The sequence below is a fragment of the Melozone crissalis genome, unplaced genomic scaffold (genome assembly GCF_028551555.1).
Source record: "Melozone crissalis strain CALT ecotype California unplaced genomic scaffold, PUWL_Pcris_2 ptg000014l_1, whole genome shotgun sequence".
Taxonomy (NCBI): domain Eukaryota; kingdom Metazoa; phylum Chordata; class Aves; order Passeriformes; family Passerellidae; genus Melozone; species Melozone crissalis.
This window is the reverse complement of record NW_026535792.1, coordinates 12,127,962-12,143,915: the sequence shown is the minus strand read 5'-3', so window position 1 is coordinate 12,143,915 and position 15,954 is coordinate 12,127,962. Positions and strand designations below refer to the sequence as shown.

At 42.4% G+C, this 15,954-nt stretch overlaps 1 protein-coding gene across 5 annotated transcripts; it reads left to right on the top strand.

Annotated features, from left to right (window-relative positions):
* Window positions 1–1,647: 1,647 nt before the first annotated feature.
* ARPP19 (cAMP regulated phosphoprotein 19) lies at window positions 1,648–13,347 on the top strand. 5 transcript variants are annotated; one of them, XM_054272657.1, is made up of 3 exons: window positions 1,648–1,820; window positions 6,461–6,583; window positions 9,842–13,347. In XM_054272657.1, exons 1-3 carry the CDS (start codon window positions 1,776–1,778, stop codon window positions 10,010–10,012), a joined length of 339 nt encoding a protein of 112 aa, XP_054128632.1. In that variant the 5' UTR covers window positions 1,648–1,775; the 3' UTR covers window positions 10,013–13,347. The 5 variants fall into 5 exon arrangements, with proteins under 5 accessions (XP_054128632.1, XP_054128634.1, XP_054128633.1 ...); XM_054272659.1 differs by lacking the exon at window positions 1,648–1,820 and adding an exon at window positions 3,993–4,296; XM_054272658.1 differs by lacking the exon at window positions 1,648–1,820 and adding an exon at window positions 3,994–4,299.
* The last annotated feature ends 2,607 nt before the right edge of the window (window positions 13,348–15,954 follow it).

The following is a 15,954-nucleotide window of genomic DNA, read 5'->3' as shown; positions in this document are numbered from 1 at the left end:
AAACACTTTAGTCTTTAAAAGTTTTATTCTGTAATATTTTGGTACCCCCCTGTCTTCATGATCTGGTTTAGGTGCACATCCTTAAAAACTGACCCAGTTTCTGTAGGCTGCTTTCTTGTATTTGAGGCCATTGAAGAACTTGGGCTTTTCCTGAGGTTCTGAATTTATTTCCCATCTTTGCTCTGCATTATGTTCCCTTAAAGAAATAACTGCATTAAGGAACTGCTGAATCCTTGAAACTGTTTTCCCTCACATTAATTTCCTAAGAGATTTGAAAGAAATTCCTGGAGTTTGCAATCTTGTCTGCTGTCACCGCTGAATTTCATCCTTTTTATGATAATTTTTTAATGTCGCTGTGTTTTTCACACTTTCAGACCATTTCTCCCTAATTTTGCCAGAAGCAAATGTGGCACACCCACCACTATCATAGCTTTTTTCATCATTAGGAAAAAACCCACTGGTGCATTCTGTGATTATTTTTCTGTGCAACCTGCCTGGCTGTATCCCTTTCTGAACGAGGGTTATGCACATTCCTTGGGTTCTCTGCAGCTTCGTGATCCTGGATGAATCTCTCTGGATGGATCTCTCAGGTGCATAAAAAAACACCTCTTCCACCTACTGCCTTGTGGGCTATTTAGTACAATTTAGCTGTGACAAAGTCATTGACAGCTCCAGCTTTCACAGACCTTCCTGATCTGCCTCTCATGTTCTTCCTGACCATAATCACACAAAGCCTGTCCTGGCCAGTCCCTCCTGAGCTGTGCTAATCCACACCTTGATGTTCACATAATCCATTTATTTAGGGACCCCTAAAGATTTACTAATGGTGGGCTATTTAAATCCCTCGAAGAGAGTCCACAGAAGGTTATTTTTCAGCCAAGAACCAGACAGGGAAAGATGGGGAGGGAATAAAATACTCAGTATCACTTGATACTGTGCTGTTAAGGAGTTCCAATGGACTGAGCCTTCCTATCCTGTCAGCTGCTGTCTGGGATTTGTGAGATCCTCGAGTAATGCTGCTGAGGACTCAGCTCCTTGTGTTTTACTCACTAAAAGTAGCCAAAAGAACTGACTTTATCCAAGCAGTAAAGGCTTTTCCCCTTTAGGCTGAGGCTGAGTAGGGCAGGCCGTGCAGCCTGGACAAGCTGGGGTGAGGGGCCTGTGGTGAGGGGAGGGGAGCTGGGGGCCACTGAGGGGACCAGAGGAAATGGCCTTAAGCTGACACGGGCGGTTCACATGAGATATTGGAAGAATTTCATTTCACTGTTGGGCTGGTCAGGCGCCCAGGGAGGCGATGGAGTCACCATCCCTGGAGGTGTTTTAAGACACGTATGGCCCTGGCGCCGGTTGATGTGCTTTAGTGGTTACAGTGACGCCTGTGAGGGTGGACTGGACCACACTGAACATCTCTTCCAACCCCGATGTTTCTGTAATTCTGTCATTCGAACGGGAGGGGCACCGAGCCCATCCTGGCTCCGACAGCCGCCCCCGAGCTCGGGCCTCGAACCCGCGGCCCCGGACGTGACGCGCGGGGAGCAGGCGGATCCCGCCCCCGCTGCCCAGCCCGCGCGCGGGGGCCGAGGCGGAGGAAGTCTGGCCCCGCCGACGCTCCGTCGCGCCCGCCGCCGCCATCTTGTGCGGGAAGAGGCGGCAGCAGCCGCAGCAGAGGCAGCAGCAGCAGTGCGGAGGAGCCGCGGCCGCGCCTCCCGCCCGCCTCCTTCCCTCGCTCCCTGCTTCCCTCCCGCCCGGCCCCGCCGTCCCGCTGCCGCGGCGCCATGTCTGCCGAGAGCCCCGAGCCCGCCTCGGCCGAGGAGCAGAAGGTGGGTGGCCGGGCCGAGGAGCACAGGGAGCCCCGCGGGGCCTCTCCCGCCTCCATCGGCGCGGCCGGGCCTGTCCCTCCCTCGCTCGGCCCGGGGAGCCCCGCGGGCCGCACCGCCTGCCCCGGGCTGTGGGAGCGCAGCAGGGCCGGCCGGCGGTCCCGGGCTGCAGGCGGAGGAGCCGCAGCAGCACGATGGCTCCGGAGCGGGTGTTCCCGGCCCATCGCGCTGTGCGCCGGCCTGGCCGGGCCCGCGGCGCTCCCTCGCTCGTTGTCCGGCCTCGGGCCCGCTCCCTCCGGGTGCTCCGCGGGCCGCGCCGGCCTGCGGCTCACGATCGCAATGGCCGGATGGACACCAGCCATAATCCGCAGGCTGAACGTTTGTTTCACTTCTAAAAAATGGTCAGTTTTTAATGTAATCAGTTCAGGAGCGGAAATACCCAAATCACAACGGCCGTGACCTGTGCTAGTTAAGGCTAAAAAGAATAACTGTCTGGGTTATCTTGTGTCCCTCTTATGTCATCTCACTGATAATTGTGTCATTTCTCAAGTGGGGTTTGGTTTCATAGGTGGCTGTGCTGTGACTTTAAGAAGCCGTTTGTTTTTTAGTCTTGTCATTGCCGTGGGAGCCCGGTTGCAATCCCCGCGGCGATGATCCGGAGAAGTTATGAAACGCAAGTACTGCTTTGAAGGACGCTAAAGGAAAAAGCTTGATCTACATCAGCTGTTAAGTTTTTGTTTAATAATTTACAGTTTGTAATATGAGTTAGTCACACAGGTAGAGCTTTGGGGTTTAATATGGAATGATACCTTCTCAGTAGGTGCAGTAATCAGAACCAGCTCCTTGTCAGGTCTGTAATCTGCTCTTAAATAGGTGTGTTCTGCAGCGTGACTGAACGTCCATGCCAGGTAGGCTGCTGAACGGATACTGTTCCTGTTCAAAGCCTATAAAAATAAGTCCCTGGCCTATGCAGCTCTCCTAGAATAGCTCTGTAATAAGAGCATAGTTAAACATGTGGCAGCAAGTTTATTGTAATGCCTTCTAGGGTGTTCTGATGAAGTCAGGTGACTGGGGCTGATTTTCCTAACCAACTTTCAGAGTGAAGTCTTGAAATGTCATGCTTTTGCACTGCTTGGAGAAATTACCTTTTACTTGACAGATGGGAGGTCCTTGCTTCTCTCCTAATTTAGTTTTATTCTGGCAACGTGTTCAAGAAAAATTATATAACATCAATAAAATAAAACTTTGCTTTCTCTGAGTTTATGTCCTAGTGTGATACTGTGATATGAGTGCTGTTATGACATTGCAATATTAACCTCCACTAAAACAATTTGTCTGGGTAGGCAGAACTGAGCACTCACTTGGTTAATGCTTAGCTCTGAAACACTTACATAAACAACCCAGTTTGCAGTACTTATTCATATGTATGCTTCAAAAAGATGTCACCCCTAAATGAACTTTGAGGCAGTGTTTTCATGATCAGAGCTTTTTTCTAAACTTTCTGACATGCTGTAAGAAGCTTGTGCTGAGTGAGAAAGGTTTCTAACTACAGTGATACAAGCTGAAAATCTGCCAAAGACCAGTGTTTCCTGTTCTTGGTGTGAGAACTCAGGACAGTGGCAGGGGGAAGTTCAGAAACAAAGAAACTTTGGACAGAGGAGAATGTATGCTTGGTTGACCCTTTTGGCCTTAGAAGCCTGTATTTTTCAGGAAACTCTTAGAGGTGCTGCATTTTGTTGCTGGATTGGTTTTTGCCACATCAGTTTGCTGTAGGGTTGTGCTGTTGCTGTGTTTTTCCCATTTTCTGCTTTGCATTTTGTCTGATGTCTTGTGCCAAAGATGAGCCATTCATACCAGAGTTTTAAAAGGCTGCTGGCTGGTTTTTTAGTCATGCAGGTCACTTGTCCAGCAGATACAGAACTTCATGCTGCCAGAACCTGTGCGAAGATTAAAAGCAAAAGCTGTCTTTAAGTGAGTTAGGTAACTACTGCCTTCCTGGTAGATCATTTTAATGACTTCATGAGCTGTGTCAGGTTCCTGTAGAACTAAAATTATAACTTTTGTGTGGTTGTCACTTGGAAGAAGAGCGTGGTATATCTTGATTTCTGCCCACTCCCCAGTCATTTGTTAGTCACTTGGTTGTTGCTTCTGTAATTCAAGGGGGAATGTTCTGAATGTAGGAGTGGCTTGGGCTGAAGTCTCTGAGAGTGCTCAGTACCATTTAGTCCTCAGAAGAACATAAGATCAGGACGTGCAGGCAGTGATCTTCCCAGGAAAACTCTCCGAGGTCTCAGCAATCTGGTTTAGGCTTCTGAGCTGCAAATGAACACAGCGAATTGCTTTCTGAATCCAAGCCCTTGGCACTCCCTGTATCCTTCAGCCAGGAGTTCTGCACCTTAACTGTATTTTACGTGAAGAACTGTTGTCTTGAGTATTTTTTGAACCTGCTGTCAGCTGGTTTTGTTTGACACGCCAAGTCGTGGTATTGAAATTCTTTAATTTGTGTTCTGTGGGTTTTTGGGTCTTAGTTGTTGTTGGTCATCCAGAAGAAGCGCCGTGCTCTGTATCCTTTTGAGCTGCACTGATGCATAACACAATGTTTTTGTTTGGATTGCCTGCTGTGCCATAATTTGTCAGCCCTGTGAGTTTGCATAAATGTCTCCTTTGATGCACCGTGAATACATATTTATATAAGCTATTTATTGTTTGTCCTCTTGTCTTAAAAAATATGTCCTTTTGGCTTTTAGTGTGGCAAAATGTGCCCCCTCTAATACTTTGTGTGTTGGCTCAGCAGTGAGTACCCAGTGATTCAGCATTAGGTGTTCACAGTGTTGAGCTGAAAGGATTACTTTTGAGCAAATCCAGGCTGTGGTGGCATTTTGATAAAACACAATGGGGAGAGCAGCTGCTGTGTGATCTTTGTAAGGCATGAGAACCCTGGGCTTGGCTAGTGTGATACTGCCTAGTGAGAAATGGTGTAGTTCTATGCTCAGGAGTGCCAGGGAGACTTTGCCCTTTATTTTAAATGTTTGGATTTTGCATCGTATTGCCTAGCTGCATTTTCATCTAATAAAAAGCATTGGTTCCTGTTGCCACTGTAGTTTCTCTTTAATTGTTATGAGAGTTTCTGTTTTTTCCTTGGCAGAACAGTTAATTCAGTTTCCTGTTGTATTGTGCAAAGCTGTCCTTGAGGTGTTTGCCCAAATGGAGCAACTAGAAAATGTTACATTCTAAATCTGTTACAGTCTTTGTTTCTGAGGCACCTTACCAGAAAGATGTTGAATCTGTCACAACCTGGAGCAGTCTATAAGAGATAGAGAAGAGCCCCTAGGGATGGCGACTGTGCTGGTGGCTCCTGTTCCTCTTCAGTTGTGGCTTAAGTAGCTCCCTGTGTCCCTGTCCTCCTGCTGCTGTGTGAACCTGTTTGTGCAGCTGCCTGCTCATCCAGCCCGTGCAAACACATCCTAATGAAACAGCCCAACAAAGGAGAGAAGGAAAAAAAATTATAAATGGCTTATTTTTTGTTGGATTAGTTTCTGTAAAGCCTAACTGGGGAATACAGGCAGTCATGCTGATTGATGCAATGCAAAGGATGATGACAGGCATGGAAAAGAGTAGGAAGGGGCTGCCTAAGCAGCTCTAAGTGGACATGAAATCTTAGTCATAGATGAGTGACACCCTCCTGATTTCAGTGGCAGTTCTTACTTGCTGCCTGAAAGTCTTTCTGTGCTTCAGGTGATAACAATTCTGTGCTACAGCAATCAGTGCACATCATGTATTTTCTCTGAACCAGGAATGGTTTTCCTTAAAAAAAAAAAAAGGCTGTGGCCAAATTCTGGAAAAAACAGACCAAGAATTTTGAATGAAAGATATTTTAGGAATGATTCAACAGAATAAATTGTACTTCATACATTAAATTGCTACATGGACATGGAAAAGATGAGTGTGAAGTAGAGGCCAGTGAACAAATTGCAGTTTTGCCAAATGAATATCTCTAAATTATTATTTTGAGCATCCATGTTTTACAGTATGCTCATAAAATAGGCATTTTATTTTACACAAACGCACTACCCAACTGTCTTCATCCTCATAATTTCAGGATAATTATAGGCATGTATAGAGAAACACAGTATTGCTATTAATGTAACAGCAGGCATGTTTTTGAGACTGTTTCACAGTGAATATCAACACATTAGGCTGGAGCAGCCATACAGATCAGTGTGGCAGTGCAAGTGCCAATCTGCCTAAGCAACTAAATAATGAAACAGGCATTTGGAAAAAAAAACCCTGTGGTTTTTGCTCACTATTCAGTATTTGTTCTTAGTGGACCCCTTGTTTTGACCAAAAAAACCCAACAGTTTTGTTTGAGCTTTTTTATTCAAGATTGAATAATTCAAATTACTTTTCTTTGAGAGGGAAGTGTGACATTTTCAGCATCTCCAGGAAAGGTGTCTAAAATGGGAGGCTGAACTCCTACAATTGCTGTCAGCATCTGAGAAAGAGTCTTTGAAAATGTCTAATCAGATAATTGTTATGCTCACTTGGTAGCAGCAATGGGCTGTGGGTGTATTACCTGCAAAGCTGTTCTGCATAAATATACATTGTTGGATGTTCCACTTACAGTATCACTCACTGTCTTTCAGGAGATGGAGGATAAGGTGTTAAGTCCAGAAAAAGCTGAAGAAGCAAAATTGAAAGCAAGATATCCTCATCTGGGCCAGAAGCCAGGAGGCTCAGACTTCTTGAGGAAGAGGCTTCAAAAAGGAGTAAGTTCTTTATTGTCCACAGGGTATAGACAAAAAAATCCAAAATTCCTGTATCTGTGATTTTTTTTTCCTCATCCACAGGTCTTTGCATGGTTAAAGAGTCCTAAGAACCTTAAATTTTGAGAAAGCACGAGGAAGACAAATTTGTCTCTGCACAACAAATGCCAGGTTGGCAGGATAGCTGTTTACAGCATCAGGGCCTCAACCACTCTTGTTATAAAAAATTAAACTTAGAAGCTGCTGTGATAGACTTGAAAAAAACCTGTAAAGTAAACACCAAAGATTAGGAACTCATCCTTATTTTGTAGTGATTTTATCCTGCCCATTCTTATGCCCCCAAAATCTATGTCCACTCCTTTTATCCATTTTCTGGCACAAGTAAGTTTGGTGCCTGCTGTTGGACCAGGCATTATCTGACATTAGTGGTTTGACAATGGTTGTATAATTCTGGATATACACCCAGACCCAAAAATAATGATAGAAGAATGAAGAGTGAGTTAATATTTCAGTATTGTTCCACATCTAACCAATGTCTCTTCCTAGCTATTTGACTGGGGGATTTTTAGTTTAATTATTCATAGAGTGATTATGTAATGCCTTTCAGGCATGCTGGGACTCTGTTCTTGTAATAATCCTGGTATGTCACTGCTTCTGGTGGTGCTTTCATTGCTGTCACACCGTTGTCACTATTGTCTAGGCCCTTTCAGTACACACAACGATTCCAGGTATAAATCCTTCACAAACCAGCTGGTGGAGTTCAGTGCTGATCTAATTCTGTGCTATCTGGTAACATCTCTTGGGGATTGTTACTGTTGGCAGGTTTTTTGGATAATCTTTGTCTCATGAGTTGGAAGATATGAAGCAGAGTTAATGGCTGGGCAGGTGGTAGCTGAGGTGACTCCCTCTGAGCTACTCTGCAGCCTCAGTGAGACTTCACTGGGTTCAGGGTATGTGTAGACACAGAAGGGAGTGGTAAGTTTGTATTGTGATGATATCTCAGGAAAACAGGCCAGCATTCAGTCAGTAAAGATTGATAGCCATAAAGAATTGTGGCTGCTTGCACTTGGTGCAAATGTGAGAGAATCTCACCACCAGCAATAACAGCCTGTACAATATCGCCATCTTAATTATACACATTGAATGCAAAGGCTCTTGCAGCATGGACTTTCAGATTTGAGCACAGACAGATCCATGGCCATCTTAATTGACTTTTGCTGCTCTGATGAAAGATGGCATAAACTTGTGGGTTCCAATTCATAATAGGTCTCCTGCAGTTCCTGATGTGGTGATAATAACTTTATTCAATTTTTTAAAATTTCAATTTAGTGTGCTCAGTGTCTTAAATGAAGAGGCTCCTTTACTTGGTAGGAGTTCTGGTATACTTTGAGCTGCCTGCACTGAGAGTTAGAATAGAGTGAGGATAGTGTATGTGCTGTCAGATACTGTTTGTGACAGGAAGACACTGGACAGACATAGTTGGTTTTGGAAGGGGTGATCAAATTCAGGCCATCTGTGAGAAGCTAGAATAAATCGGGAAAGTACAGGAATATGTTAAAGGACAAAATGGATTGGTATTCTAATGCATGAGAGATGGTGGGTTTTCTCAAATATTCTTCTGTGGTCAGCTGTAGCCCAAATCATCATCAGTTTTGCAACCAGGACACACTTTGCCAGGTCATATTTGCTGTTCTGCATGAAATGTTCTGCATTTGATGCACACACTGTTACCAGCACACTTTCTCTGGAATAGTGGTAGATGAGAACAGTACTAGGTCATGCTCCCGTGGGAGGATTCTGTTTGGAACTCTTGGAGAGACAGAAAGATATCTGCTAACAGCTGTATCACATCTGAAGATCAAATGGTTCTGTTATTACCTAGTTGCTGTTTAGAAGTTTCTTTCGATTGCTTCAGTCTTAAAGGGCAGAATGGGAAAACCTTTTTCCAAATCAGATTATGTTCTACCTTGAGGCCTAGGCTGCAGAAGTAGTGCTAGAACATTTTGGTGTAAATAGGGATTACACCATCAAAAGGATTGTTCTGGGAAGGTTTATAAATAATAAGAGTGTGTGATTCAGATGTACGATGGACTATGGGAGAGATAGATCAGGTAACTTCAGGGCTCTGCCAAGGGAACATTTAAAGCCAGTTCAAGTTGCTTCTGTCTAGCAACTGCTGCTGCTGAGCATTTTGCAGCTGGTTAGTACTAATGCAGAGTAAAGGCTGTGTTGGCACTGTGCTGCCCAGAAGCACTTGGACATGGCAGGTCGTGATGGCTGTTGTTCAGCTGGCTGAGGACTAAGCCTGTACAAATCTAACTGGGTGGTCTATCTTCAGACATGGTTGTGATTGTGAGCAGTAGTCAGTGGTGTCAATCTTAATCCTGAACCTAATTTTTTTGCCTCGTACAAAATCTGTTCAAAATCCTGGATTATGAGTATCTGAATGGTAGACCTCATGGTGAGATGTAAAAACAATGCAACTTTTCCTGCAAAATGTGTCAGTGACCAGTTGAAGAATTGGATGAAATTCCATGCCTCATTTTACCATGATGTGGATAAATAACAGTCATTTGGCTTTGACATGCATAGATAATTTAACATTTTGAGAAGTCTGGCTACTCTTAAATGTAATGCTAATAAAAACTTGCTGATATATTAAGGAACGCTGTTTTTCAACTAGGAATTTAAAACTTAATTTATTTTTGTATTCAGAAAAAATGGAATGGGGGATAATAATTTCCTTGACCTAGTGCTTTTCAGGACTGTACAGTAGATTTGACTTTGCTAAATAATTGGTTTGAGAACTTTAGAGATTACAGTTTCACTGTTTTAATGTGTGCAGAGAAGAGGTTTTCTTGTTAGCACACACTTTCATGATACTTTGATAGATCTCTCTGGTGTGATAGATCAGGCTCTGTTCTCCAGTTTTAATTTGTGCATTGTTTGGTTATTGTTCTGAGTAGCAGAACTTGTTCAGTGCAACAAAATTTGCAAACCCCAAGGTTTCAGTAGTGTGAGATGAGTTTTTGGGAAGACCAAGGCAAAAGTAATGTTCAGATTATTGTTCACAGTGATGTTAAGAGTTCAGCTGTCTATGCTTACTAGTCTTGACCTTTTTTTAATCAACACAAAGCTACTTCGAGAAATCACAGAGTTTTTGCAACTTTTTAATATCTAAAATATCTATTTGCCAATATAATTCGGTGAATACATCTGAAAAGATTTCAGGCTTTTAAATATGTGTGTTTTGTCTTCTAGCAAAAATACTTTGATTCTGGTGACTACAACATGGCTAAAGCAAAGATGAAGAATAAGCAACTGCCTACTGCAGCTCCTGACAAGACAGAAGTCACTGGTGACCATATTCCTACTCCACAGGATCTTCCTCAGCGGAAACCATCTCTTGTTGCTAGCAAGCTGGCTGGCTGACGAGAGCACCTGAACTGCATGATTATTCTCATTCCTGTTATTTCTCCTTAATAGTTATTTCTCACCCTCACATCCCCCTTTTTCTTTCTTACACTAAGTCATGAGACTGACAGCTTTGCAGGTAGCGATAGCATGTGCTGCTATTGTAAGGGAATACTGTTAAGAGTAAAATGTAGTATTTGGTCTAGTTGAGAACAATGCACTGATTAAAAAGGACAAGTTTGGTTAGAGCAATGTAATCTACTTGAAAATGTACATATTGCCCATTTCCTAGTGTAGGACTGGTTCCAGCAAGTGACATCGCAAGTTTTACAACTTCTAATGTTTCTGCTTTTGTTATTTCATCTTAATTACAGCATATTTGTATTTAATATAACCTCCAGTTGTGTTGGGTTTTTCTTCCGTGTTTGGGTTTGTTGTCTAAAATAGAGGTTTAGACCACAAGTTGCTAGATGGTGAAGCATGTATAAAAACAAAGACAGGGCTCTGATTGAATTTTGTTTCTGCTTTTGAACTTGAACGGCCTTAAACCTGTTTCAGCTTTAACAATAGAGTTTTTACTTGGGCAATATTTGCCCATTCTGGTGTAACTCTTGTGAACCTAGTGCTTATTGACAACTGCCTGTTGAAGCTGGTATTCTTTTCAGTTCTGTAGCTTAGGACACACTTTTGTTGAAGATGTGGATGAAGTGTGCATGTGCATAGACTGTTGAATTCACTCTTGTGCCATTTTTTGTAAATACAATAGTTTTGCACAACCTTTTGCAAACGTCTATTAGTTTTATGTTTTAAAAAGCAGATAATGTGCCAATCAAAGCACAAGTGATTCTGTATCTTTCAAAGTCTTGTCCTGAAACTAAGAGCCCAGAATCTTGCTACTGAAAGTAAAAATTGTATACCTGAAATTTGTGAAACACATTTACACTTGACTCAACCGTATGCTTTTGCAGTTGTATGTTTTGTTTCACAACAATATCCAGCATTCAAGTATAAATTTGGAATTTGTACCTATATTTGCAGGCAAGTGCCCTTTATGTTCAGCAGTTGTTCAAGCTTTTAAAGCAGAAATGCTCTGTCTGTTGGCATGGAATATGGTTAAGTGTACTGTTCTAGAGAGTTCCCTGTGTGGCAAACACCAGATTTAGGCTCACTGATGTTTGATATGCAATTGGCTTTTGAGCTACTTTAGACTTCTGGAAGCAGAAGGATATATTTTTTTTTTCTTGGACTCCTGAAGAGGTAGTAAATTATTTCCTTTTCTTTGTTGTACAGCAGCCCCTCATTGGCTTTGTGGAAACAAATATCTGGAAAGATATTTCTATAATGACTTATTTAGAAATAGGTAACTTTTCATAGCAGAAAATAGGATTGAACTCCAGTTCATGTTTATGATGAAGGTTGTATTAGGTAAACAGAATACATAGTTGGTGTTAGTTAGGTGAATTGATGCATTTAAAACATGTTAGTTCAATGAAACCAGAATATTGAAAGTGGAGTATGATCCACAATTTAATTGATTTTCGTATAGGTAGTCACAGCCTTCACAGTCTTTGGGAGAACAAGAAACTCTTTTAAAAGATCCATTTACTGAATGCTTTTTAAAAAAAAAATAGTTTGGAAAGAGCCTGTTAGAAACAAAGCACCAATGTGAGTATCACAAGAGAGAACACTTAAAGCTGCATGTTTTTAGAAGCTTGTACTTTGTGCTGACATATTCAGAAAGGTCTTGGGGTATAAAGGACTGCTAGTCAATACCAATGCTGGCCCATATCTTCTGCAATGCTCTCTTCTAGAGGCAAACAAAATGGTCAAGAGAAATTGAATAGTCTTTATTTGGTCCTGTTTTGATCAGAACATAGTGTCTGTGTCACATTTTTGATTCAGAGAAGCAATTCCAGAGAATTTCAGAATTCCTAACCTGATTCTATTTGAGTCTGTATAGCCCTGTTTTAGTAGTTAGGTGGGCTTTGTCAAGCCTGTCCTTACTCCTTATCCTCCACTAGTATTACAAATAATTTGTGGTTTTTGCAGAACAGTTTGAAGAAATGGACCTACTTGAGTTCTTAAAGAAATTAGGCTGGAAGAATAACAAGGAAACTGGAAATATTAAAGCAAGCTGCTTTTTATAAATGTTTGTTCTAATGTGAAAATCCTTCTTTATTTTTCTATGTATAAATGAAATTGAAATTAACAATAGGATTGGGCCTGAAACAAATGTTGAACAACTCAAGGTGACTTGCTCTGTATTGTCTGGTGCCACTATTCTGTAGCTCCCCTAAGGTGAGTTCTCTTGATGTTTGGGAAGGTTTAAAAAGAGAGCCATTTAAATTTAAACATTCCACTCACTCAGCTACAACTCAGCTTGTCCTGCTGGTTGGACAACACAAGCTCTTCCAGTGCTCACTCAGTGACTTGCAGTTCCTAAGATTACTACAAATTCAGCTATGAATATATTCTCCATGTGTATATTTGAAGTACTGTAATACTAACTAGGTCAGTGACTGATTATGAGCCTTCACATCTGACAGACCTCAGCAGCAGGCACAGCTATTTTGATTCTGTACACTGTATAAAACTCAAGTCCAGTAGTCACTTAACAGGAAATGGAACATGACTGCAGATCGATGCTTACTTTCAGCTTACTCCAGCAAGATAACTCAGCTATCCAAACTGATGTACATAATGTATTATATGAGTTTTACCATTTGATAATTGCCTTTTTCAAAGAAAACCTGTCCACACTGTAGACTGGCAGTCCCTTTCATATCTTGCCTTTAAAGATAGAGTGTTTAGTTGTTAGAGTAGTACTCATGTAGGCTTGTTATAGCAGATAGCACCAACATTTTATTTGAGATAGTTAAGTGGATTAATTACAACTTCACAGATATGTCCCCAAATCTGTAACACCAAAGGCTTCCCTCTCATTGTTCTTGATGTAGTAGGACAGTGTTTGTGTAAAGGCCACAGGAGTACATTTTGTTGGACATATTTACACCCAGTCAAGATGTTAAGGTGATAAAAATGTCAATTGTTCTTTACAAACTTACACGTTGTATAGTATACAGAATAAATTGATTTACTTAGTTTTTATTGCACCATGGAGGTTTGTCTCATCTTTACTGTGTTTTCCTAAACAATACTGGATACTTCGGTATTCTCTGTGGAAAATTTCTAAACCCTAAATCTTACTACTCTGTATCATTAAAAATACGACTGGGCGTTGGTTTCTAGTATGTTAGACTACAGAATTACTTTAATGTAATCACATTTATATATATTTCAGTGCTTATTTTTCTATTAAGGCAATTAAAGCTTATTGTTTGAAAACTCCGTAACAGATGATTGTTTGGGTCCCTTGCACTGAATGAAGGGGATGTCTGGGAACCAGCTTGGTGCAAAGAAGTCTGCATTGCTTTAGACTGTTGGCCTAAATATGGCAACATTTCCAGAAACAACAATGCTGGAAGAGTCCCACTGATTTCCCAGTCAGCCTGAGGCTGATCTTTGCACAGCTTCCAGCTCCACGGGGTGTTATTTACACAGTTAGCTCAGTCCCCAGGGTTACAGTAACACCCTCTGTGCTCTGCCTGGTACACGATTGTCTCTCTTCCTACATATCTCTTGTATTACATTGCAGAGTTCTTAACTGTTCCATCAGTACTGGCTGGAACCAGCCCTGTTTGTTTTTACAGCTAAAATCTGCAGGCCTGGTCCGTGAGGTGTGAGAATGTGGGCTTGGCAGAGAACTCTCTGCTCACTGATTGTACAGAATAGGAAGTCCTGTGTGAGTAGGAAATTTCTCTGCCACAGTTGAACAGATCACAGATATAAACAGAACACAGGTGTAAGAAAAAAGATAGGGCAAATGCTTCTTAACTGCTGAAAAAAAATTGCATAAAAATTCAGTATAAAATTCTACATGTGGACTGTGTCAGTTACATCATCTGTATGCTGTTATCTGGAACACCCTGGGATCTATGCTCTGAAAAAAATGCCATGTTTTCAAAAAGATGTTGTGCAAGGTAAGAGATGGGGTCTTTTAAAATCTTGCCGGCAAATACTTGATACAGAGGATGCATCTTAAAGCAGTCGCTCTGGATACACTGCAAAAAGGTTGTTTCCTGGCAACTTTCAATGCCCCCAATTCCTGTCCTTAATGGCAGATTTGAAATCCTGGTTTATGCAAATTGTGTCAAATCATAGCATATTTTGGACTCAGATATCTATTTTTTGCTGTGGCTCATTACATTTGGCTCCTGAGCTCCAGCTGTGGGTGGCTGAGATCAGTAATCCACAGTCCAGGCAAACTCCTGAAATGAGTGTCTTTGAATTTAAAGGGTTCAAAATATCTGATGTGAAGCTTCACACAGAGGGGAGGTCCAGGTCCTTTCTGAAAACAAACCTGAAATTTCAGTTGTTTATAGTTCCAGTGTTGCACATGAAAGGTGTCTGGTAGCTTTAGTACAGATCTCCCTGGTTTGCCTTGGCGGAGGGATGGAGAGCAGCTATGAGCACAGCTTAGCCAAAACTTCACCCCTGGCCTGGACAGCAGCTCCCAGGAACCCTTCTGGGCTTTTTATAGCACTGAGAGTGAATGTCCAGGTCTGCTGGAGTGAGCCTCCTGCTGTGGGACAGCAACAGCAGCTGTGGTTGATGAGCCTGGACATGCTGGCAGAACATGGGAAGGAATGTATTTTTAAAATTCTGTTCACGTTATTTTAAACTCTCCCAGCAGAACCAAGTGGTTTTTTAATCTCTATTTTGAGTTTACTAACTTTAGTTTCCTAGCTGTGAACGCCATATATCTGCACCTAATGCAAACAACTCTGGGTAAGCTACATATTTTCATCTTGGCTATTTCCTATTCTTGCTACTTTCTCCATCTCCTTGTCAGATAGCAGCAATAAAGTCCAGCTAGGCGCTTATTGGGAGTGTTTGTTTTGAGAGTCAGGATAGTGTTTTCTCTCTAAATTAAAAAATTGATGAATGATTTCTGACCCGTTGCTTTCATGGTTCAGTTTCTCTGTAAACAGGTTTGTCTGTTTCTTTGGTAGTTGTGAGTTTCAGGGGCAGTGCAGATACAACCCACTGAATACACAGCTGAATTCTGAGAGAGGATAAATAGGCAAAAGCACTTTGGTGGAGAGTGTGGCAAACTTACCTATCTCAAACTTGTTTTGTATTTTGGACCACTTGGACTAGTAGGATGTATTTCCAAGGTGAAAAATGAAAATAGAGAAAGAGAGTAATAGCTTCAGTTCTGCTGTCAAAAGAACCCTTTGACATAACCTGAGCTGTACAAAACAGTCATTAATGAATCATAAAGGAGTTGGGTGACGTCTTGAGACCTTGCTGGAACACGGACAACTCTTTTCATTCCCATTTGACATCGATGTTAAACTTCTCAAAGATGTGTACCTCCATGTCTTGGTGAGAATGGACTTAATTACTGAAGGAACTGGTTTGGGCCCATTTCCCTTCAGTCAGTGCCTTCAGCAACGGTTTGAATGACAAATGCAATCCAGCTGAAGGAGATTGTTTGCAATTTGAAGGGTGGGATTAAAATCGGTGCCCGTGAAAGGAAGGGACCGGACGGTTCCCTGCGCCTGGCGCTGCCCACGGTGCGGAGCCTCCTCCGCGCCTCCAGCAGGAAATTATAAATATCCCTGATGACATAACGAGTAATTTGTTCAGTGTAGCAGAGAAAGAATAAAATGAATTTAAAAAAAAAAAAAAAAAAAAGGATGCTAAGGGAGAGGAGGAATAGCGGTTGTGGCACAAAGCGGGGGCGCAGCCCCACTGCCCGATCCCACTGCGGGGCTCCGGGCGCGGCAGAGTCCCCGCTCGGCCGGGGCCGCGTCCCGCCCGCCGGTGGGAGGCATCGCCCGCCCCGCGCCCTGCCCGCCGCCGCCGCCGCTCCCACAATGCTCAGAGCCCGCCAG